The following is a 26550-nucleotide window of genomic DNA, read 5'->3' on the forward strand; positions in this document are numbered from 1 at the left end:
TGGGAGGGTTCATTTTTTGTGTTATAAATCTTTTTCTTGGTACTTCTTTTCCTGTATCTTACTTCCCACTCCTTGCCCCCTATAATGTTATGGTCAACATCTATGTATATTTCAAGGTATTTGTTGGTCACTTTGCATTCAAATCCAAAAGCTTCAGTTAACATACTTTTCCACAAAACTGTGCTCACCGTTGAATAATGTGACACAGAATCAGCGACAAGACAAATTTCGCTTCCTCCAAAGTTGATAGTACGCACAGGGTTACTTATACTCATGTTCATTTCCACTTTGTCATCCTTGTCAACCCTGATAACTTCATAACTTTGTACATCACGAGACATCGTTTGCATATAATGATCCCTAATATCTTCCATAACTTCTTCACCGACGTTCCTTTCAACTCCCTCTTGGTCCTTCTTTTCAATGTTAATGTAGACTTCTTCTCTTCCTGCTCCTAATCTATTCAACAATATTTCCACCTTATCATTGGGTATTAATGGTTGTTCCTCATTTACTATAATAGCTACCCCATTATGAAAATATTCCTTCCACTTTTCCTTTGTATTAGTAGTAATACCATCTCTTCCAAAGAATGGCTCCAGTGGAGCTAGATTATACCTTTTGTTTATTTCCATGTTAATTTTGCTGTAAAACCAGATGAAAAGAACACGACCAGTAAGTTTCTCTGGGTACTATATTACTAGCGATACACGTAAAAGTTGAAAAGAGCAGGTAAGCTAAATTCTCTTAATTCCACCCAGCGCGATGGCGTGTTTGCTCCGGAGCACAGTTGTCAATTACCTTTAGTAGCACCAAAAATAAAAACCTTACTTCCAAAGATAGAATACGATTTATTGCTAGTGCCTACCGCAGCTTTTGTTTTAATGTATATATTTTTTTTTTCAACTCCCTGTATTATTCCGTTTTCCTTTGAAGTTTTACGAAAATACTTGTTTCCATAAATTCCTACATTTCATTGACCTTGTAATTACTGATCATTTTACTCAATACTGTATAGCCTTATAGTCTTGTTAAACTCAGATGGTGCAATTTGAGATTATATTCCCTTCAGGACATAACACGCGCTATTAATTAGCAAACCCAAAAGGTGACTTACTCACTCAAAATGGCCGTTAGGCGCAATTTCGCTATGACGTTTGATCTTGACTGAACGCTGGAGATCAGAGGGGAAACTCAATTGACACTCTAGAGATGTTACTTTACACCCTTCCTTCCCTTACTTTTGAAAATTACACCTTAAAGTCTCTTTTTTGTTGCTCGACTTCGACGCGTTATTTGAAGCCTCTATTATTTTCTTATTAAGCACCTTCTCACTCTTGTTCAGTTTAAATCTCAATGGAAAAAAAAAACCGTCTGATATGACACCAATTATGCACAGCTTTTAAATTAATTATTTCATGCGTATTGCCCTCACGCTGCGTGTTAAAGTGTAGGCTGCGCTTAGTCTCTTTACCAGCACACGCTCTACTACGCAACTGGTTGATTCTATACTTGTTTCAAATCAGCCCTTGTAATCTTTAAGTTCTCCATAGGGTGACTTCCCCACGCTCTCAGCCGTGCCTCACAAAAGTTCAAAATGCAGTTTCGGAGAGTAAACCGCTCCCTGCCTCGCTCACTTCACCTCCTCCCAGCCTCAATGACTCACCAATAAGCCTTTCGTAGATACTAGTGTGCGAAATCTCCAGGTCTTCATATTCCCTTCAGTCGATACTCTCAGATGCTGCTTTACTGCCACGGTGTAGTTAAATTCCTACACATTGCACTGAGGAGAGTACACTTCTTTCATTATGGCATTTTATACAAACGAGGGAAACAGCCTCTGAACTGCGCTTCACTTTCCCTTAACGCTGTAATTGTCATGCGCTGAAGTGTTCTTTCTGGAGATTTTGACTCGCTTAAATGCTTCAAATGGCCACCAGGTGGCAGTGCCTTCCCAGATAGGTATGAGGTTTACACTGTAGATTTGAGGGGAATTTCGTAAAAATGTGACAGAACTTTGGCTGCAATAACGGAATCTGAGGAGGGTTAAAATTCGAGCGTGAATTACGTAGATCCACCTCAATATCACTTGCGGGAACAGAGGGCACTTGGTACATATGCCACGCTCATATTTCAACTCAGTCACCAAGGCTCCATTATAAAGTTCACAACACGGCATCCACGATTCCAAAACCGTTCACCGCTCAACTCAGCTCTCCTCACTAAGCTGAAACTGCTGACCTCACGAACTTTCACCATATACTTGAGTTTTGCTCCTCTCACCATTTCATTTTCACTCGGACTTTCACCTCTTCCCAGAGCTTGTTTTTTCAATTCAGTCACCAATGCTCATATTTTCAACTTCATAACGCGATGACAACGAGCTCTCCTCCTGAGCTTAATCTGCTCAAATCACGAACATTAGCCTCTTCAAAGCTCAAGAACTCGGGTCTTACACCTCTTTCCAATCTCAAATACAAGAGCGCCCGATGTAAATCATCAAATAATTTCTTTGTCCTTGTTCAAGCTCAAAAATTCCAGGGGAGAGCACCACGCTGACCCTGGCTCAGCTCCGTTTCCGTCGTCGCCAAAATGTAGTAACGAGGTCCACACGTTGTAGAGTTCAAGACATTTATTAGGTTCAATTCACCATAGGTGCTCCCTGCTTGACAGGATCATAACAAACCAACATTCCACAGCTGCCTTCAAGTGACAGCATGGGTAATACCAAGGGGAGAGAAGCGGGAGGGGGGAAACAGGGTAAAGAGGAAGGAACCAAGTGACAAGTTACAACAGTTAGCTCCCATGCAAATGATAGAATGTCCCCTTGAAGACAGCGCTGGCGCTTTATGTGAGCCCGAGCTATTGGTATCACAGAGGAAGCCGCACAAGCATCTCTGGCCCCTTCTCTAATACTGTAGTGCCCCGGGGGCGTGCAAAGCAGGCGTAGACGCCAGTTGCACCCATGGGGCACTTCATGTAATATGGCCCTTGGAGGCTATCACAGAGAGATAGTGCTGATGTTTTCAATGACAGAAGGATTGCAGAGGGTGAGGACTGGGCAAAGTGCTCTGCATAAATGAAGGTGTGGGAGTGTGAAGAGAGGAGCGATGCATATACAGAGCACCTCTAACTTATTAAGTAACCACAAGGCTGGCAGAGGGGCACATATATGTCTGTATGCTCCTTCTCTGGGTGGTGTGATCTTATAAAGACAGGGGCTGCACCCAGGTCGCCCCACTTACTCACCCATCCCAATACATTTCATGCTCATATGATGGATGGATGGATGGATGGATGAATGGATTGTGAATAAACAGCTTAACAGGTGGATGTATAAATTGGATCTCAGCACATTTATCGAGAGGGGACGTAAGTATCAACCTGTCTGTATATGAGGTAACTGCGTTTGTTGCCTCTATTTCATATCAGACATTTCTCTGCCATTTCCTATTATTGCAACCATCTGTTTAGATGTCATGGTCTAATACACATAGTACGTAAAGTATATGCTTAAGGTTAAGTAAAAGAAAGACTGGTAGAGGGGCGCGTACCTGTCTGCTCCCTCTCCGAAAGACAATGGAAGCTGTCAAAGTACACCCTCCAACCACCTAAATGCACTTCATGCATTTCTAAGCAACTATTTATTGCCAGTTCAGGTATCTAATGCCAGTTCATTGTTTTCGAAGAAAAGAAAGAAGCAACATGAATGGAGGGCGGGTGGAACTATATGGAGCAAGTGAAAACCTGTACTCACATGGCGTGCTTAAAGACAAATAAAATAGTTGCTCCTAAAACGAGAGCAGTGGATGGACACTTACTTGGTCCATGCTCTGGCGGACGGCCAAACACAAGAACACAGATGAATGCCATGGATAATGGGAACAATCGATATGAGAGAGCAACGAGGAAGATAAGAAATGGTAAGCCAATGGGCGGGGCTGCAGCAGCCCACTGATGGTAGACAACATGTCTCGAAGAGACAGCGCATGCAATTTTTAGCCGAGACCTAAAAATGAGCTGCGCTTTCATGCGACTTCTGCATGCCACTAATGCAATACACTAAGGTGCCAAACATTACAGACAAAGCGGTGACCTTTGATGTAAAATGGGCGAGAAAAAGCGATAACCATCTAATTGCTGAACTTCACATTATGAAACAAGAAATACTTGGTTCCCCGCTTGACCAAATTGTGTCATCTCACACACATCCCCCCGCGCCTATCCACACCCTGGTAAGATGGTACTACCTGGGCGGCCATCACCATAGGTGGAAACGTGAGTTCTTAGATAACGCAAACTGGATAAGCAGGGACACAGAAAAATGATTAAAAATACCTCAAGGTATACCCAAAGATTATGCTTTATTAAGAAGGTACCTGGGGCATGGTTAATATTGTGAAATTGGTGGATTCTATTGAATACAATTATTCAATTATACCCTTGTCTTGGTGCCAACATGTTTCGGCCCACGTTGAGCCCAATCTGGTCTGGGCCCTTCATAAGGGCTGTCTCGTCAGTGTACCTGCACCCTTGTGAGGCTTAATGCTCTCACCTGTCTTGGTTCTTTGTTTTCAGAGGATTTCCTGCAAAACAGAAGAATCAAAAGTAAAAGGAAATGGGACTTAATTTAGGTGATCCATTCTGACTTCATTATATAGGTCTCAACGCATTTTTAATGGTGGACCATATTAGTGGAATAAACAGATAGTGTTAGGCTTTATTCTTTATATTCCAAATTACCATCATTATTTAAATCCGTATTGTTTTGCTTTGAAGCTTTGTGCTCCGGGTGAGCCTGAAGTTTTTTAGATATGATTACATATCCAAAAAAGGTTCATGGGGTTGATGCCTTTTCTATATAGTGATCTAATGTCTAGGTCCAGAAGTCACAGAGATTCTAGTGTGGAGTGGACGGTTTACCTAGTGCGGTCACTCCCGATCACCTGCATACCGAGTCATTCACGCTTGTCCTGTGAATGCTTACCCACTAGGGCGTCTCTTCACATTTAAGGTAAGTGAAAAATCAGCAACAGCAGCTTAGCTAACTGCTAGGAACAAAAAGCACTATGGACGGTAAGAATCATAGGCCTCTTTGCTTTGCTAATGCTCAAATAAGATACCTCAGGACTACATATGAATTTAATTGCAAGATAAGATGACAGGGAAGCAACACCAATGCAACAGGAAAGCAACAATAATTGAAAAAGTATAGTACAAAAAAAAAAAAAAAAAAAACAAGCCTTGGGAAAGCCAAGAGGTCTAGCAATGGCCGCCAGCCTTTTGGCAATTTCTGTTTTGTCATGTTGTTTGCAAAACGTTATTGTTCGGAAAGCTGCAGAGCCCTCATCAATCTAAACAAAAACATTAGCTGAAGGCAAAGAAAGTTGCTTTAGTCTCTAAAAAGTACACAATGCCAAAGTACTGGCACTGAAGGGAACTACTTTGTGTGTTGATGTGCTCTTTGTGAAAGGGGAGCAAACCATAACTCCTAGAGAAGTCAGTAAATGGCTAACACATTGCCCCCTGATGCATGCTGGAGTGGGTAGAAGAAAAATGTGAATGACAGAACCACAGACTAATGGACAGAGTCTGGCTAAAAACCCATATAGGGGATTATATTATACACATAATTTTAGTAAAATAAAAAGGTCTTGGCTAACAAATACTTTAAAAAGCCAATCAGTCTGGCATTGGCTGCCAGCCTCTTGGCTTTGGGGAAAAAAGGCGAGACAGAAAGTAAGAAAAAGGAAAGGAGTAAGGAGGAATGGAAGAAAGAGGAAGCAAGCAAAGAAAGAAACAAAGGCATGACAGAAGGAAAAGGGGAAGAAAAAAAGATGGATGGAAATAAGGTCAGAAAGAAGAAATGAGACAGGATTGCAAGGAGAGAGCACCCTCAAGAGCTTATATTCATAGTTCATGTGAGCTGCTGGTATGGTGTGAAAAAGCAACCGTCTGATAAACAAAGACCACTTCAGCAGTAAGTTACAACAGCAAGGAACTGGTAAAGCTGGAAAGTCCCCTGTGCTCATTAGGTAGAAAGCGTCCTGCTATCAGATCAGGCTATACAAACAAAGGCATAAATCACAACAAGTGAGGACTCACTTTAACCATTTTAAGTGGTCTCTAGTACACCTTATATGGGTGGAGACCCCGTCCTGGTTCTTTGCAGGTGGCACACCTTGATGAATGTGTTATTATAGGGTCTGCCCTCTTAGGACAATTGTACATGCTAAACACCTGCATAACATAAGAGGGTGAAGAGGTGTTTTTCGACACTCGATTAACGGGTTATTTGGGTTTAGGGCCAATGTCCTGATGAAAGCCATTTGACCTTGTCTGGCACTTGAATACGGCTGAAACATGTAGACTTCACAAATGCCCGAGATCACTCCTAAGGCATAATTTTTAGTTTTTAATCTTTTGTTTATACCAGAGAGAGAGAGAGAGAGAGAGAGTAAGGGTATTTTTAGGTACCTACTCCTTAAACCCCTAGGTTAACTTTCAAAAACAATGACAGGAGTAGTCACCGGGACATAAAATGCTAGTAGTCTTAAAACAGAGAAGAATGAAAGAAAGGAAAAGAAAAAAGAAGTTTTTTCTTTTTATAAGAAACCCCTCACTCACCGACCTGGTCGGTGACTTGCTTTATCATCGGGGCCCACCCAAGTAGCCGAGTGCCACTTAGGTGTGCTACGACGCCTGCAATTGCAGCGGAGCTGGTTTTCTTGTGTGTAGTGAGGGGTGAAAAAATTATAAATGAAATGGTGAGGTTTTAAAAGGTAAACATCAAATACTCCTTCAAACAAATTTATTCTGGAGCCAGTGTAACCAAATTAAAAAACTAGTGGGATACTCTCATGGTGCTATTGGCCATGTCATATCTAGAAGTGATTTAAAAAGTGGTCGACATGTTTCAACCTCATGTAATTATAGGTTTTCTTCAGGACCAAACTTGGAGGGACGAGAGGTCTGCACACGCTAAGGTGCACCCTTCCCAGACCCTTCAATACAATTACCGCGTACTCACGGTTGTATCATTCTATTTACAGCGTTCTGTGTAAGGACCTGAAACAAAAAACACACGTAACACAATGATAGTAATGTTCTGTTGAGGTAATCATTCATCTCTGTTCATTTTGTGAAATGCGCCATATTTAGCATGCATCAGTGGAGGCTGGTCAAGATTGGTGACCGGGTTACATTGTTACTTATCGTTTTTACGTTATTTGTTAACAATAGGTCACAGGCGTACCTCTACTGTTTGTAAGGACACTCATGTGATTTTAATTAGGTCACCATGAAAACGCGGTCACTCCTATTTCGTGGACTCACGTTATTTTAAATATAAATATGGCGAAAAATCTGGTAGTCCAGGGTCGTATTTAATAGTGATGCCAAAAAACGCACACATCCATTGTTGTGCCCATAATGTACACACACAGATCAAAGACTTACTTAAATAAGGTACTAAAGTTGCCTCATGGACATCATGGGGGGGCAGCCTACGAGCGTTCTGTTGGGAAATAAAGCAAACGCCCAATTTGATTATTATCGATACCGGGAATGCGTAGATGAAAAACACCCGGTTATGCGAGGGAGAAGGTGGGGATCCGTTGTTCCTAATCACTTACTTGTCGATCGGCATGAGCCCGCCAGAAACCTATCTTTCCTGCACGGTGTCCCGGGGATACTGAGTCCTCGACTTCCGCGTATTTTAATACCTCTTAGTCATTGGGCTACCAGAGCACGTGGTGTTAACACTCGTGGTCGCTCTCTTAGGGATCGTGAGTAAAGAAGCAATGCTTTGTAAATGTAAGGGAATACCGGTTGTTGAAATGAAGTCAAAAAAACGTTATTGACCTCATCTCGGTTTCCAAAAGCAAGTCAGCTATGTGTCTATTGGAAAATGGGTCACAACCAGACGTCAATAAAAACTTTAAAACTTAAAGGAGATCGCGAATAGCACATTTATGGTCGATAACTGTAGTTTTGACTCGGAATGTAGGGATGTCAGAGGAAGAGTAGAGAGCGAGGGGGTGGTAATTGTTGACCAAAGGGCACAAATAATAAGTCAACATTCATGGTCTTGTATGGAAAAGTTTCATTAATATAAAGTCTCAGCTCAAGGGGAGTATCATAACTCTGTTTCAAATGAACGAAAGGGCATATTACTCATCATTTATTTCTCACAGTGGACCATGGAATATTATCGTTTAATCCAGATATATGGGTTGATAAACGATATATCCAACGTTGTTCTTTTTCGAATAGACGATGGGTTGTATTATCGCCTGTTGGTATTTGTTCAATTATCATCCACCTTAAATCATTTGTGGTGTGATTGACTGACAAAAAAGGTTCAGTGAGTTTTGTGGCGACTCTCTTGCACCTGATGGAGCTTCTATGCTCACAGATGCGTTGCTTGGCTTTTCTTCCGGTCATTCCCACATACTGTAGTCCACATGGGCAGGTGATTAAATACACCACATTTGCACTGTTACAGTTTGTGTGTATTCTTTGCGTCCATGTTTCTCCATTCGTCAGCTGCAGTGTTTTTGACATCGAAGGAGGTGGAATCATTGCCATTAACATGCGTCACTACATTCAACAGTTTATCTAACAGAGTGACAAAGTCAATCAACAAACATTGGAAAATCTTGAACACTGGCAATCTCCATTGGGAGAAACCTTTTTTCATTTAAAAGAGCAAGTAGCATCAGGGATACTCTGGTGCATACTCGACCAAGAAAAACTAACGTGACAGAACAACCAAATGTACTGAGTGCCTGGGGTCTTCCTAAAATGACGGGACACCATCCCTGCGGCAATTGCAGCGTTTGTCACTTGACAACAACAACAACAAAAGCACTGCAGCTGACGAATGGAGAAACATGGACACAAAGAATACACACAAACTGTAACAGTGCAAATGTGGTGTATTTAATCACCTGCCCATGTGGACTACAGTATGTGGGAATGACCGGAAGAAAAGCCAAGCAACGCATCTGTGAGCATAGAAGCTCCATCAGGTGCAAGAGAGTCGCTACAAAATTCACGGAACATTTTTTGTCAGTCAATCACACCACAAATGATTTAAGGTGGACGATAATTGAACAAATACCAACAGGCGATAATACAACCCATCGTCTATTCAAAAAAGAACAACGTTGGATATATCGTTTATCAACCCATATATCTGGATTAAACGATAATATTCCATGGTCCACTGTGAGAAATAAATAATGAGTAATATGCCCTTTCGTTCATTTGAAACAGAGTTATGATACTCCCCTTGAGCTGAGACTTTATATTAATAAAACATTTCCATACAAGACCATGAATGTTGACTTATTATTTGTGCCCTTTGGTCAACAATTCCCACCCCCTCGCTCTCTAGTCTTCCTCTGACATCCCTACATTCCGAGTCAAAACTACAGTTATCGACCATAAATGTGCTGATCACTATTCCCTATCTCTTTTAAGTTTTAAAGTTTTTATTGACGTCTGGTTGTGACCCATTTTCCAATAGACACATAGATGACTTGCTTTTGGAAACCGAGATGAGGTCAATAACGTTTTTTTTTTACTTCATTTCAACATCCGGTATTCCCTTACATTTACAGAGCATTGCTTCTTTACACACGAACACCATGTGCGCTGGTAGCCCAATGACTAAGAGGTATTAAAATATGCGGAAGTCGAGGACTCAGTATCCCCGGGACACCGTGCAAGAAAGATAGGCTTCTGGCGGGCTCATGCCAATCGACAAGTAAGTGATTAGGAACAACAGATCCCCACCTTCTCCCTCGCATAACCGGGTGTTTTTCATCTACGCATTCCCGGTATCGATAATAATCGAATTGGGCGTTTGCTTTATTTCCCAACAGAACGCTCGTAGGCTGCCCCCCATGATGTCCATGAGGCAACTTTAGTACCTTATTTAAGTAAGTCTTTGATCTGTGTGTGTACATTATGGGCACAATGGATGTGTGCGTTTTTTGGCATCACTATTAACTATGACCCTGGACTACCTGATTTTTTGCCATATTTATATTTAAAATAACGTGAGTCGACGAAATAGGAGTGACCACGTTTTCATGGTGACCTAATTAAAATCACATGAGTGTCCTTACAAACAGTAGAGGTACGCCTGTGACCTATTGTTAACAAATAACGTAAAAATGATAAGTAACAATGTAACCCGGTCACCAATCTTGACCAGCCTCCACTGATGCATGCTAAATATGGCGCATTTCACAAAATGAACAGAGATGAATGATTACCTGAACAGAACATTACTATCATTGTGTTACATGTGTTTTTTGTTTCAGGTCCTTACACAGAACGCTGTAAACAGAATCATACAACCGTGAGTACGCGGTAATTGTATTGAAGGGTCTGAGAAGGGTGCACCTTAGCGTGTGCAGACCTCTCTCCCCTCCAAGTTTGGTCCTGAAGAAAACCTATAATTACATGAGGTTGAAACAGGTCGACCACTTTTTAAATCACTTCTAGATACCACATGGCCAATAGCACCATGAGAAGTATCCCACTAGTTTTTTAATTTGGTTACACTGGCTCCAGAATAAATTTTTTTGAAGGAGTACTTGATGTTTACCTTTTAAAACCTCACCATTTCATTTATTATTTTTTCACCCCTCACTACACACAAGAAAACCAGCTCCGCTGCAATTGCAGGCGTCGTATCACACCTAAGTGGCACTTGGCTACTTGGGTGGGCCCCGATGAAGCATGTCACCGACCAGGTCGGTGAGTGAGGGGTTTCTTATAAAAAGAAAAAAAAATTTACATTTCCTTTCTTTCATTCTTCCCTGTTTTAAGACTACTAGCATTTTATGTCCTAGTTTTTAATCTTGTCATAAGACATCATAATAAATAGTTCTGTTAGGTATCCTTGTAGGTAATTTTACTTTTCACTCCACCCTCCCCTCTTCACAAAAGAGCTCCCTTGTGGTTTAAGGTTGAGCCCGCCTAGATATAGACAATTTCTGGGTTGGGACAAGAGGATGGAGCATGCCGCTAGAGTTTCCAGTGGGTGGGAGTCCTTTTAACAAAAGATAAACTGCCTAGTGTATAAGGTGTAGGAGAGACAACTTAAACACGTTTTGGTGACTCCTCTCTTCTTGTGATTTATGTGTATGTAACTGGAAGTGGAGAGAACTAGCATGTTATGCTTCTACCTCCCATTGTTTTTTTATTTGGTATATACAAAGGCAACACTAAAGTAATAATAAAGCAAAAATAAAAAAAACACTGGCACTGAAGGGAACTACCTTTTGTGTGGTTGTGAAAGGGCTTAATGTAGTTACTCAAAGTGAACTTAGACAGTGGCTGAAGTAAATTGATTCACTGACTCCAGCTGTATGCTGTAGTGGGCAGAAGCAAAATGTAATGACAAGAACAGACCAATGGATGAAAAGAGGTGGCCAAAATCTTCTTTAAGTGAGTATATCATATAAGGGCTAAAGTACTCCTTGTCGTACACTATAATATTGCAAATAAACAAGGAGTTCCAGGACTAAATAGAGGAATGAAGTTGAAGGTAGAGTTTCTTTATAAGGTTATGGAACTACAAGGAGATGTTAAAGTAAGGAATATATGGTTCCAACCGACATAGGCGAGGGTTGGGCTCGCCCTACTCTGAAGCTAGCATATCAGCTTGATCACCCCTAATCCATCTACACACAAAGTTAAGAATCCCCACATGCCCTGTTTGAGGTAGTTCCATTTTCCTCAGTTTTTATTTACTTAGTGGTATGTATTGCATGCCAACCAGTACTACGGGTAAAGAATACATCACTTCCTGCCGGACTGCAAGACCCCAGGGGGAAAAAGACGACATGTCACACATGACGGATCGAAGACACGAGGGATAGATAGGCTATACATTAGAGTTAAACTGAGATAGACGGGCGGGCAAGGATGGTCAACATGTAGACCCCTCACATCCTCAGACGGATTGCTGCCTACAAAACTTACAAATGTGGTATAACACGGTCTATACTGTACCTTAAGTGCCCAAACGAAGAGTAACCGGAAAGGTCATGTTATTTTCTTGAGGTTTACTCAATACCCATCGTGCTATGTCATGTATGATAACAAAATACCAATAAAGAAATTAAAAAAATGAACTACAAGAAGATTTGCAATATCCTTGTGTGGCAGGGGATACTGTATCCCTTATAATGCATGTTCACACCATCACCTTTCTCGCAAAACACTTACACCCTTGGTATATAGCTCTTTCATATTTAAAAGAAATAATGTTTGCAAACATGAAGAATAGAGTCTCTGGTGCAAAATTAAACATATCTAATGAAGCGGTTAGATATTTATTGCAAATAGCAGAAGCAGTTAAAAAAAAAATCGATTTTTTTTAATGAAAAAGGTGCTGTAGAAACCTGAAAAAAGATTCTACGTTTTCCTTAATTACCCAAGGAGTGAAAAAATAAACATGTCAATAAATATCTCCTTCATTCTTGTCAATTTCCAGCTAGAAAAAAGAGCATAAGAAAGAAAAGTTGTTTTCGTTCTTCAAACAGGTGCTTTAATTATGCTCTGACCTGAACTGCCTTTCCCCTCAGCGGTTTTCTGTCCGTGTCAGAACTCAACTACAATTAGTTACTACCATTGAGTTCGGACGTCTTTTCTTTATAATTGACGAATGGGTGCGGCACAAATCATCCATTATAAAGATATTAGAGACGGTTTTGAATACAGGGGTGAAGAATCTCATGCATTTTACATATAGTTAAAGTAAAATCAAAAGGTCTTGATTAACGCCAGACCTAAAAATAAAAAATAAAAATAGAGTACTTCAATCCAAAAGCGAGCAGCGGAAGGACACCATTAAAGATATTAAACAGTACTTGGTCCATGTTCCACCGAAGAGACAAACACACGAAGAGGAAATAAACTCTGCATGCTGACCAATGAGAAGCGAAGACATAATTGACGATGAAGCGAACCAATGGTAAATAAAGGGCGGGCAGCACCCTGTATGTAGACAAAATGTCTCACAAGCGACAGCGCATGTGCTTTCTCAGGAGAAACCCAACAATGGCACAATCAAAGCCTCACAGGTAGATAATTAGTACATAAGAGGACGTTTTTTTCATTAGGTAATTGTAGACTACCTACCTTACAGTGCGTACAAATGGGTTAACAATTGAACATTTTTTAAGGGTGAAATACAGTGTTAAACGAAATATCTCACTTAGCTCAGGTAAATTAGTGCCTTTGAGGGTCGCCAGTTTGATTCTTAATACCTGAATGCCCACAATCTGGCATTTCCTAGTGGGCCCAGTGAAGTAACCCATAATCATCAAACACAACAGACCCTCAATATATTGGAGTAGTAAGATATTACACCAGACTAATCTCCAGGATGCATCTTATCCAAATTATGTGTATATATGGCTAGGGTTGCTTCCCCTGCATCCGTCTTCTTGTGCTTGCATTTTCAAATGACTATAATTTTCAGGAAGCAATCTCAAGCGAGGCCCATCTACCCGTATCAAGAACCCTGTCTTTTACTAGTTGAGAGTAGGTGGCTTGCCATCCCATCACAAGTCTCCATTTTGCTTACAATAAAGCTAGTTCAGTAAATGTCCTTGTAGGAAGGTGGATATCTGACTATATGGTTACCCCAACTTTTTGCCTTGTGTTTTGCTGGTTTTCGACTTAGTTGGCCTGGGATCCTGCTATTCAGGGCCCCAGGCTATCTGCTCTCTGTATAAAACGGACTCCATGAACTTTAGGTACATACCAAATTGGATATTGGGTCACCTCTGTGAGCCCCTGTTTAATGTACCATAGGTACCCAGGGCATAGGTGCATCCAAGGCCTACCAGGGGCTGAAGCATGTATTATGCCACCCCTGGCTGGCCATCCAAACTGACACCACAGGCTGATCACTCAGCTTGGGTAAGGTGGTGTAATCACCCCTTACTTAGATATAGTATACCTATATCTACCCACATATATAGACACATATACACCTATAAGTCACTCCTAGGGTAGGCCTCGACAATCCTGGAGGCAGAGTGCTTGGTTTTATGTGAGAGGGTGCCCTAGCATGTGCTGAGCTTTCGGAACCATCTCCTTATAGCTGTTCTATGATATAGCCATACCGTATACTCTAATGCATTAGAATCCTCGCGGTTAATGCTAACTTTGGTTTGGCTTTATCAAAACATGTCGTGTAAGGTGTCAAACACTTGGAATACTATCCCCCCCCCCGCCAATTCTGGCAGCGGGGGTAGCATTCCACCCTTCTAGTGCGAATAGACATGTATATTACTGCTTTACCCGGTTAAAGTTCAACAGAGCCTATAACTAAACTGCTTTCCTGGTTGCTCCAGCTTCCCTACAAAGGAGAAGCTCCCCAGACCTTGCTGGTCTGACCTGAAGGCAATCTTCACTTCCTGCGTGGATTGCGTTTGCCAAGGCTTGTTGGGTCCAATCCGGATACCGACACCGCAGTCAACTAGATCCTTCTTGGGACAGCTCGAATCCAGCTCCTGGTCATCAGACACCTCCTGGTCCTCATGGCTGCCGAGACAAGCTTCACCTGAAATCAACTCTACATCGCCTGGTTCCTTCCTGGTCACTGGCTAGTGACCCAGACTAGGTCCCCTCTGCTTTCAGGTTCTTCAGTTCTTCGATCCACCCGGACACTCTTCCTTTGGCGGCCTGCAGCACTTCTTTTGCAGATCTCCATTGAAAGCATCAACGAAACCAGACACGAAAAGACACCTAAGCACCCGGCTTCCCTGGATGAGTAACTCGAGTACTCCGGTGCTCCCGTAGGTATAGACTATCCAAGTGTTCTAGTTTAAAGGGGTTTTGTCGTAGTCCATCCGGAAGTGCCCGAAAACAGTAACTTTGTAACTTCTTCGTTCTCCATTATAAGTCAATGATAACTCACGACTGTGTTTAGACACTGCACGCGTCTCCTGTGGGTCTCCTACTTCCTAACCTTTGGTTGTGTAGTGTAGACCCAGCGATTCCCTAGGCCCTAGGCCTATTCACTATTCCTGAAGTAGTTCTTATACCACTTACTTAGTATATGGGTTGTGAGGCCCCTGGGGCAAAACTGTATTTGTGCAACTTACAGTATGCTAATTGAGTAACTTGTGATGTACTTCGAGCTCTGACCTCAAAGAGTGTAGAGGGGTTGTGTTAGAAATAAATACATATCAGTTCATTTAGTCTTTATTTCGAATAAAATTCATAAAAGACAGCACAGATAAAAACATTTTCTACAGTTTCAACATTATACAAAGGAACCCCAGAAATATAAGGAAATTTACATTCAAACAATATACAGACATAAAAAAAAAATTAAAAAAAAAATTGGTTAATTTACATGGGGTTACAGTTTCTTTGCGCGAATCAGCCACAACCACCCCAAAAATTTAGCGACACAAATCACAGATTTTTCGATACGTAAGTCGCATAATTTCAACAGGGCTGCACGATGCCCCCCACACTTTAAGGTTTTGCAGATAGGCTTCAACCATTTTTGTCTGGGCATTCGATACGCTGGGCATGCAAAAAACAGGTGACCGATACTTTCGACCTGGTCCGGACAAAAAGGGCATTTGTTACTTGAATTCTTCGCCCACTTTGCAGTAAAGGAGTTGATCGGCAAGGTACCCACCCTAAACTGATGATACAGCTTACGGTCGAGGGTTTTGCATATCATATCCCAATAGGGCTCAAGGGACGGTGTAAATAAATACATATATATTTGATATATTCCTTGTGTGGTGTCCTTTCATTTGGTATTCAAGGGATTATAATTGGTAAAACAGCTTGCTTTACATGCTCTCTGAAGTCTTAGCCTATGACTGCTGGTCCATGCTAACACTAGGATAGCTTGTCTATAAGGTTGACTTTACAACCACCATCAATAAGGGTCGTTCAGACTGGTGCAAGGTGCCCACTAGAATAGTGGACATCATATGCCAGGCTAACTTCTCACAGTCCTTTCCTGCCCTCTCGTATCAGAATGGCTGAAGGGCTCCTACAGGCATATCATAGGAGAGGTCGACAGAGGACAATTAGTGGCCTCTTTAATCCCCTAAACCTTATGCACACAAAAAGGTGCCAACAGAGGGGGTTTCCACTTATTAAATGAAGTTCCAGCCCCACTTCTAACGACTATCCTGGTAATGAACAGAAGTTAAATCAAAATAAGACCACACTAACATCAAACCTAACCTTTAACCACTCCATTATAACCATTAAAACCCTTACCCTATTATAAGCATTGTGATTCAAAGAGGTGCAAAGGAAGCATGATTGCAAAGTGATGCAAAAAACAGCAACTTTTATAAACAATGTGTTCAACAGACTAGTCAAGTACGTAAGCACTCATGTGGCATGTTGGTTAACTTCAGTCACATCAAGCAAGATTACAGGAGTGAGCAGCTTTATGGATAGAGACCAAAAGGGGCATCTACTCAGAGGGAGTACTCTGGCACCTAACCTCTAAGGTCGAGTGAGACGGTTTGCCCAGTGCACTGGTGCGGTCACTGCAACATTTGTACGGTAATAGCAACCTAGAAAGACAGTCGCATGAGTTGGAGCAGATTATTTTGACATTTGGAGGCAGACGCAGTCTAGTCTCTTGGTCATACAAGACATTCATTGAAGTGGTTGGTATCTGATAAGCCGTCAACATTGTGCACTAAGTGAGAGGAAGCAATTACCTGACAATTCTGAGGGAAAGAATTAGAGCAGGTGTTTGAAGATGTGTACAAAGTCTCCAGAAAAACTCAGTACAATTACCTGCACGCCATATACCTCACGCCCCACAGACTCAATCATCATTCAAATCAGTGTTTGTTAAACACTACTAATCACCGGTGAGGGTATCCAGACGCTGGGTTGCTGGACTCAGTCGAAAATTCAGGTCTTGAGTCCCTTCCTGATTTCTGCCAGTGAGGGTGATGTCTGAAGGTGGAGGGGAAGGCCGTTCTAGGACTTGGCATCTAGGTAGGAGAAGAAACGGCCTCTGCAGTAGCAGATGCATGGTTTCTGTGGGAGGGAGGCGGAGCTAATGTCTCTGAATGGTCGGTGGAGGTTCAGGCGGTGGTTAATGTAAGCTGGTCCTAGATCGTGGAGGGCTTTTTAGGCGTGTCAATATGTTGAATTGGCATCGCATCTTTTCTGGGCAGGAAGCCAGTGGAGGTGCCTAAGGTGTAGGGTGCTCTGGGTCCGTTTGGGCAGGTAGAGGATGAGTCTGGCCTCTGAGTTCTGTATCATCTGGATTCTAATGAGTTCGGTGGTAGCTTCTGTGTACAGTGCGTTGCCGAAGTCCAGCCAGCTGATGATTAGGGCTTGAGTGACGGTTTTCCAATGCCAATGGGGAGCCATTTGAAGACTATACATAATGTTGCAGAAGGATTCCATGAGCTGCCCCCAATGTGCTCTCATAGATTCAGATTTTATTCATATGGTCTACAGTTGCCCAGAATTAATCTCATCCATTTTAAAGGCAACAGATGAACTAGGACGCACACTTAACAAAACAGGAGGCCACTATACATAGTGTTGTTGGAATTGGATGATTTGCTATTGGAGAAGTACCCGATATCCATAGCCGACTGTAAAATGGGTGTCACATTTGCTAAATGTTACTGTCACACATGTTGCGCGAACTAAATCAGAGATGCGAGGAGAAGCGCTTAAAGCGGCACTGGATAAATCATGGGAAAGAACGTAGAACTGAGATTTGGCTACTGCACTAGTGTTAAATGTTGTTCTTAATAGTTAGACACAAAGACGAAGCCGGAATAAACTATGCTTGAGACCTTTTAATGTGCGATATTGATTGCTGGTTAATATATGCATGTATAAATTCCTTAATAACTATATGCAACGTGATAGGTTAAAATTGAATAAAAACATTTTTAAAAACACTTCTATCACATCAAAGTTGGAGGCTGACACACATTGCACTGTCTGGTGACACTAATGCAAATGTTTTTATTGAGAAATCATTGTAAGTCTTGTTGACACTAACAAACAACCTTCTATACTGAGAGCCTAACAGAGAGAGCCATTGCCAAGAGACGAAACATATGCCTAAGGATAGAGGCACAATACTCGAACTTAGAAACCCCTCCCTCCAAGTCCCCCACTCGATCACCCCTTCCGGCCACATACAGCCAGCCAATTAGATTAAGTCTGTTTATGGGATCCACAGATCTACACAACAACCTCTGCCATTAGGGAAGTCAGATGCCTCTCTTGAAGCCCAATGGGAACCAAACACAGGTGTGACCAAAACTGCCCATCCCATGTTAGCTGTAGGGACCGAATATCGCTCCTTCATGTTTAATGAAAGAACGTCAATGTAAGGACTCTTTGGGGTGACTTTTGAAACAGCTTAATGTACCACTTTGGTACTTGACCACCAAGCATGTGATTATGTACTAATCAAGTAAATTTTTTATGCAAATGCTCACAGGGATAATCCTCAGGCAGATGGGCAAATCAGGACACTAAAAAAAGTTGTAAATGTGTGCAATGGAATGAAACATATTCAATGCAAATTGACGTGTATGATGCGGAATTACTTCAAAAGCACAAGTGACATATAGTGTTCCTTTGCTTCTCGGCAAAGTGCGCACTAGATCGCAACACAAACATGCATTCAAACAGTGCAAAATAAAAAGAGGGACATTAATCTATCAAGAAATGTGCTATGTTTGTCAGCACTTTCTAAAACTATCGCACTTCAAAGTAGAGCTGTGAATGCAGGGAATACTTCACTAGAACCCAAAAACAACAACACATCTTAATGTCATTCAAACAAAGATTTCCGGGTCCACTAAAACATCTACTCGAACCCTAACGTAACCAGAACAGCTCAGTCCAAAACTCTTGGCCAATCTCAACCACTATTTTAAGCAGTTTATCGATGCTGTCCGACTCACTTCTTGCATCTCATCACAACAATTCTGCCAGTCCATCGAGAGATTGATTTAGCAATTACGCTCAAATTGTGTAACGTGTGGCCTTGTGTAGCCTAAGGCAAGACTGGCACAAATAATCAGTTTTCCTGTGAAGCCTGTGTCAAATATATTAAGGATACTGTGGCATTCTGGTAGGAACCTGGACAAAGTGGCAAACAAATAATTTATCTGTTGAGGAATTTCTATCCAACTTTAACATTGCAGATTTACTTTCCAAACAAGATGGTTTGTTATTACGGGGTGTACAATTGGTTGTACCCGGTGATTTAAGGCAAACGGTACTTGATATGGCACGAGGAACATCCTAGGATGAGTAGCATGAAAAGAAGAATTAGAGCGGATTCTTGATGACATTTTGTAGGTAAATCTGTAGAAGATAAGGTAAGATCTTGTATAGATGTGCCAGCAGCGATGAATGAAAAACAATCATTGCCAAAGCCATCTTAGAAGTCTTACAAGTGTGTAGCCATGCAGCACATTATCAAACTACGTAATGCGCCACAAAACCTAAAATAATTCTATGAAAATTATCTGATAATTATAAGCTACCTTCCAGAGAAAGCCTGGAACGCATAAGTAGGAATTGCAAGTTATGGTTATGTAAGAATAATGCCTTTTGCGATCCTTTATAAATGACTATAAAAAGTAGAGATGGAGGCTTGAGAGGGACAGCAGACTTCAATCCCTGTCTTCACTGCCCATACTACAGGCACTGGAAGTCAGAGAGTGGAGGGAAACATTTATTTTACTCGTAAATAAAGTTCATGAATGCATACATCAGCCCAGCCAACGTGTTTCGTCCCACATGGACTTCTTCAGGGATCAGCCCAGCCAACGTGTTTCGTCCCACATGGACTTCCTCAGGGTCTGGTATTAATCTGCGATAAATCATATAAACGATCTTCTTTCAAATCCATTATTGATATATGTGCTGGGATTCTCCCGTGGCGTCTCATGAGTTTAGAGGATAATTGCCTCAAAATCACATCTGCTGTTCGCAGAGACAAAGTAGTCGTACCGGTCGTCTATCAGTCATGATCGATTTGAAAGAAGATCATTTATACGAATTATCCCAGATTAATACCACACACTCAGGAAGTCCATGTGGGACGAAACGCGCTGGCTGGGCTGATCCCTGAGGAAGTCCATGTTGAACGAAACGCGATGGCTGGGCTGATCCCTGAGGAAGTCCATGTTGGACGAAACGCGATGGCTGGGCTGATGTATGCATTCATTAACTTTATTTGCAAATAAAAGAAATATGTGAATACAACATCTTTCAAGACTCACTTCGCTATCCTTTTTTTTTTATTCTATGGATTGAAAGACATATACTGTACTCCACTTATGAATTGTTCATATTTTTATGCTCCCTGGCATTATTTTTGTTCATTGTAACAGAGTCTGTGTGATTCTGTATCAGCAACAAAGACAGACGAACATCTGCTTCGGAGTTCAAATAATAGGATGGGTGTGCATGAAAACAAGTGTCCTTTCAAGTACGAAACATTCGCTTAGACAGTTATCATTCTCGCAGATAAGAAAAGTAAATGGGTTATCAACTGGCCATTAATGAAGATGCCACGAGATGTAAGAATAAATGCGATGCAATCTAGTAACAAGCTGGACATCCAAAACTAAAAAACGAATAGAATACAAGCAAGTGATCCTGAAAGCAAGAGCACCAATGCAAAGATTAAAATGTCCGATGGCGGGATTCAGATTAATACCTTCACAAGAAGGTGATGGTATTCTTGCAATCAGTGGCAAGAGAGTGAGGATGTGGCCGACTGCCACCCATTGTAAAAACAAAAATGACATAAAATAAAAAGCGTAGCCACACCACTACCAATTTATTTAAAAGGCATAGCTTTACCAAGTTAACAAGGCAAACTGCTAATTTCGCTGAAATTTATTTTAGGTTTACGAAAGAGTGAAAATGCACACACAAACCTGATGGCTATGTACCGCTTCATTTTGGCAAAACTAAAATTGCACAGGTAAGACTTTTTTTTAATGAGTACACAATTGACACCTGCATAGGAAGCTAACAAGAAGGCCCGGAATCTCCCACGTGCGGTGCAAATTTAAGCATGGATAGTCGGACTGCGCCCATCCATTAGGCTGAACGGGGTGCAACATATTTTCAGGAGAACACAAATTAAGAATGTCATTGAATGAAAACACTGTTACTAATAAGATAAGTACATCGCATGTGCTAGATCCTGGAAAATCAGTGTTTTCACCATTGTAAAAAAGATGTACATTTTGTGAAAAAGTAAAAGTAACACATTGATATCAAACGTCCCAGAAATACAAACCGGGAAGAATGGGGATGTGTTTGCTATAGAAACACGCACTAGCAAAACCAGATGTATTTCCCATTTCAAAAGTATGTGTGCCAATGATTTCCAATAAAAAAATTGACATATTTGGTTCAGGTAACATGCTCGCACAGTACCTGATGTCCTTTACAATTGGTGAAGCTTGCTTTGTATTGCACATCTGAGCCTGTGATTCTGAGGCTTTGCATTTTGTATCTTGCATGTTGTAGATCACAGAGCGTGCACTTGGGGCTGTAGAACCCATGCTGTCTGATCATGCGGGGCGGCTGTGCCGGCACAGGGAGATTAAGTAGCTGGAAGCTGAACACTCACCGAACAGAAGAGCAGCTGGGAGCAGCAAAGGCGACGAACACCAGGAAACAATTAAAACAACGGCAATCCAAAAACAGTCCAAACAGGTTAAACAAGCGCGAGGGGTTTGGTGCAAAGAAAAGGCACACTCTGAACGCGTCAGACATTTGATCTCGCAGGAAACAATGAAAGACTGTGTGGGTTTGTAAACTTACGAAATCAGCTTAGCCCAAGAAGATTCAAAAGAAAAAAATAGTGTGCTGAAATAAAATTAAATGCCCCGAAGAGTAACACCACATGGATAGGGCCAGTGTCCACGGGAGGGAAAAAAAACAACAAATGGCAGGACAAATGTAACCAAATCACCACTTAAAAGTAAGGTTTTCCAAACGGCACACAAAAGAACGAATGAAAAAAGGTGGGTGTGGTCGAAGCCCACAGAGCAGATTCAGCATGTCTCGAAGAGACAGCGCATGCGCTGCCTAGGCGAGACCTAAAAACTACTGTCTAGCATAAGCAACCAATGACTAAGTAGTGTCGGAGAGGACATCGCTAGGTATAGCTGGTCCAACCTGTGTATCTAATAGCCAAGTGTTCTGTATTGTGTATTGTGTTAACTGATCAAGTCTCACAACGGCCAGAGGTGAAATTGTTAAAAAAAAAGTTACGTCAGATAATGATTCATTTTATGAAGGAAGCATTTCAAAGAGGTTTTGCTAAAAGTGTGGTGACAGAGAATGGTGTACAATTAACATCAGTGTGGGAATGTTCCCAAAAGTGAGCACATTGGTGCACGGCCAACCTCTTGTCCACGGGTCCAAAGACGAACAAAAGAGAGATTGCCACTGGAGCTGAAGTAAAACAACACGTTTATTAATCACTCATGAGTGGGACCATGTCCACACAACACTCAAGTATTGTGGGTGGAGATACCCTGAACTCACAAACCATCGTCCTTATTTACAGTTTTGTTGCAATGTAAGCATATGGACAGAAATGGAAAGAGCAAGTTTAAACACAGGAATATCTATCAGCAAACAAGGGCAGATGGATGACCACTTGGTCAGCAAATAGGGCGGGGGAGCAGGAATGATTATGGCAGCAGGAAACGATCAATAGATAGCCTCTAAGACAAGGTGCACCGGCAGCTACAAACCCCCCAGCATGTACATTGCTGAGCCATGTCAAAATAGGTCAACTAAAATAGGTGACACAAGCAAGGTAAAAAGATAAACTGCAGAGGACGAAGGAAATGAAATGGAAGCCACAGCCAAAATGACTGTTGCTTATGCTAATATAGAATATTACGTGTTTCCACATCAGGAGAAATGGCATTGTTTTTTATCTAGTAACAGGATAGAACATATACGCACATCTGTATGTTATCCACAGAGCAATGATATTGTGGAGCGATGGATACACGTTAAAAGAAGGATTTCAACTTGCCATTGCTAATAGTAAAGATTGCTATCAAAAGATTAAGGAATTACAATGGAGCTACCGCTACACGCCAAAGAATGTTGGGGATATACCCCTATTTTGAAAAGATGAGAGGTAGGAAGCAACGTGTTAGCTAAAACAAATGTTGATGTTGGATGTAAAAAGCAAGGTGTATGATGGTAGTGTCAATAGTGAAGTTAACAGAAGGTTCCCGGGAAGATCTAGCTTGGGTCCCAATGAAGAATGTAACGAGTCATTACCAGCTTTGCAAGTGGGTCATTGGGTGTCTGAAGAAAGGGAAATATGTTAAGTTTGGGAAATGTAAGTTTTCAGATCCTTTGAAGATAATTAGAATGGTGAACAGGTGGTTGAGTTATCGGATTGCAACGTGTGTAGTAAGAGTATGGTGGTTAGGTTACCAACCTGTTTGTGGTCAAAAGAGCAAAAAGATACTGAGCGATTGTCACTCAAAGATATGGATGCAAAACAAGTTTCAACTAAACGCATGAGACAGCCACCCACTTGTAGCAAAGATTGTCATATGTATTAAATACAAATGAGTGACCGTGTTAATTGTGAATACATTTCTTTGCTCTGGACCAGTTTATGTGCAGTCTTATTTTGTATTGCTGAATATACCTTTCTCTGGAGGAATGTAGCTATTCTATGTTAGGATAAGTATTTTATGCTCCTTTATGTAATACGTTACGTATTTTGTTTTCAAATTTTTAGAGTATTTGTAGCTGAGCAATTTATCATCCCATGTTTAAGTTTGTTCAGTTGTATCAATATTTTTCTTTGCATATTTTCTTTGTGTAGTGTTTCCATGTTGTGTTTTTATGAAGGGAAATGTGTGGCATTCTGGTAGGAACCTGTGGATGTACTGTGGAATCTTGTATGTTTTGCATTTAACAAATGTCAGTTAGCTCAGGCTTCCTCTCCAGAGAAGAAGCGACTTCCTTATGTGCTGAATAAACCCGCTAACCTCCGCATGGACGGAAATGGCATTTTATTTAGTCTGTAACTTAATTGATATACTTAACGACAATACATTAGGCCTTGAGCATGATCTCTAGTATTGCAGGATCTGTATGACCAATCAAATGATATCTGATTCAATGACTAATCAACTGCAGATGCTACCAAAGCAAAGAAAGACAAGCATTTAACAGAATGACTCTTCTTACCCGGTGTCACAGCATAGACATCAAAATCGCGTACGCCTTCTTGCTTCAGAAGCTGCTCATCAATGACGAAGTTGCCAGTGAAGCTCTTTGGCTTGGTTAGAATGGAATAGGCTGCATCGGCAATGATGTCTGGTGTTCTGCACTGCTTCTCTATACCAGATCCTCCAAGCATTGCCATTGCAGCTGTGTGTATAGCTACAAGACACAAACAGGCAAATTCGCATTACATTCATATACCTGCTAGACTTTTCAGATGATAACTGAGTAATCAACAAGCATTTACAATGCAATGGTCTCGGCATTGTTAAAGTTCGAGCCATTGCCTTTGCTCATGACATCATTTTTATTTAGGTTTTACTTTTGAAAACATAAATAAATGACATTGTCATTTACAATGCCAATAGCTTTGCGGTGCATTAACCCAGCTTTGTATCCCTCGGAGGTCGATAAAATAAACATATTTAATAACTGCACCAATTTACTGAGCACCCGGAGATGGCAGTGTTCGCTGTATGTGCTATAAAATATTAGAGATTAAGAAAGACGACATTGTTAGGTTAAAAATCAATTGTATTAAAATACAAATCTGGTGCTGTATACATTAACCCTGCAGCAATGTGAAAACAAGTTGTCCCACAGAAACTGACTGGCTGCGTGTCTTGGGTGACTCAGTCTTAAGAAACTCACCACTTCACAGTAAAACCCCGGGGCTTTACCTGAAACACCCCTTTGAAACGTGTAAAGGGGATGTGTGGTCGTGTTTTGCGCACAGGAAACCGTTTAAAATGACACACGAGGTTTTACCATTTTCATGACCTGAATTGTTAACATTTCAGAATTCAAATGATCCGGGGGTCTGACGGCGGAACATACTTTACGTACCCTATGCTTTGTTGCGCTGTTTATTTATCTGGAAGTGTTGTAAGGCGCTATGTGTCTCCTTGGCATGGTACGGCTTGTTAGAGGCGCGTGTATAGCGCTTATTCGCTCTTCTTCCCACTATCTGTAGAAAAGAACCGACACCCGCCCAGGCCACGCCTCTCTAGCCAGCACTTACAAACACTGTCAGAAGCTGCAAGCACAACCTGCGGAAGGGGCCTGTTGCACAGCGCCACTGTTTGCATTGTAAAATATTCCTTCGTACAGCTGCGAATGTCTCTTCCCGGCAGCCTTTGCGGGGGGGGGCTGCATAGCCTCCCTCCTGGTCAGGGTAAGGAGGGGGTCACTTTCAGCACTTACACGGTCATCATACTCCCCTTCGAGCCTCCTAAGCACGCGCCGCCCGCCCCCTCGTCCTCCTGGAGGCTTATGAGTCATGAGCTATGCATAACAAGTGTGACGTAAAGCGCTTAATACACTACAATGGGATGCGTATCACTATAAAATAAATTTAAAACAGGTCAGAGAGGGTCTGTAGAGAGCTGATCGGCACAGGTGGTAGCGAGAGAATACTTGGAGAAAGATGACTTTGAGGGTGTGAAATCTGCAGCCATCAAATACTGTTGCAAGTCATTACCTATGCATAACAAGTGTGACGTAAAGCGCTCAATACACTACAATGGGATGCTTATCACTATAAAATAAATTAAATATAGGTCAGAGAGGGTCTATAGAGAGCGGATCGGCACAGGTGGTAGCGAGAGAATACTTGGAGAAAGAGGACTTTGAGGGTGTGAAATATGCAGCCATCAAATACTGTTGCAACAAGGAGGAGTTAACAACTGAAGAGGGAGAGCCTGAAGGTGGGAGGGCGGGTGAGAGAAGAGGCAGCCAGCTTGTTTATGAGCGCCGCGCGCCTCGTGAACAGCGCCGCGCGCCCCTCTGCAGACTCCCCCTGCATTCCAGAGAGGCGCGCGACTCGATCCTGTCTGCCCTGCAATGCTGTGGAGACAAGACCTGGCGCGCGCACAACGTTATCCTATGGGGAAACGCTGAGCGCGGCTAGGTCTTGTCTCACTTCGGTGTTCGCAGACTGCTGAGACGCCGACAATAGTTCTCTGGCGAGAACGCGCTTTCAGCGCGTTACTAGCCGAGACCTAAAAAGGGCTTCCCTGCAAGCAGTTTGTGGGAAACATCACAAACGTAAATTGTAGGTGAGTGGTCCTAATCTACAACAAGCTGTCACCTGTAAAAAATACATCTTTTGCAAAAAAGAACCTCAAATCTCAATTCTTCTCTCCTGATTGTATCTTCCATGTGTTAGTATCACTATTTAAAACAAGCATTTACAATGCAATGGTTTCGCCTTTGGAAAAGTTAGAGCTATTGGCATTG

The 26550-nt window shown here is 41.8% G+C and overlaps 1 protein-coding gene across 1 annotated transcript in view; it reads right to left on the reverse strand.

The window, feature by feature from the left end:
* Positions 1–26550, reverse strand: part of HSDL2 (hydroxysteroid dehydrogenase like 2) — a 164519-nt gene that overhangs the window by 50690 nt on the left and 87279 nt on the right. Inside the window, exon 7 of the mRNA XM_078676640.1 lies at positions 24277–24471. Within this exon, the coding sequence (XP_078532766.1) occupies positions 24277–24471 (195 nt within the window). The remainder of the gene's footprint in view (positions 1–24276; positions 24472–26550) is intronic.

The sequence above is a fragment of the Lissotriton helveticus genome, chromosome 2_1 (genome assembly GCF_964261635.1).
Source record: "Lissotriton helveticus chromosome 2_1, aLisHel1.1, whole genome shotgun sequence".
Classification (NCBI taxonomy): domain Eukaryota; kingdom Metazoa; phylum Chordata; class Amphibia; order Caudata; family Salamandridae; genus Lissotriton; species Lissotriton helveticus.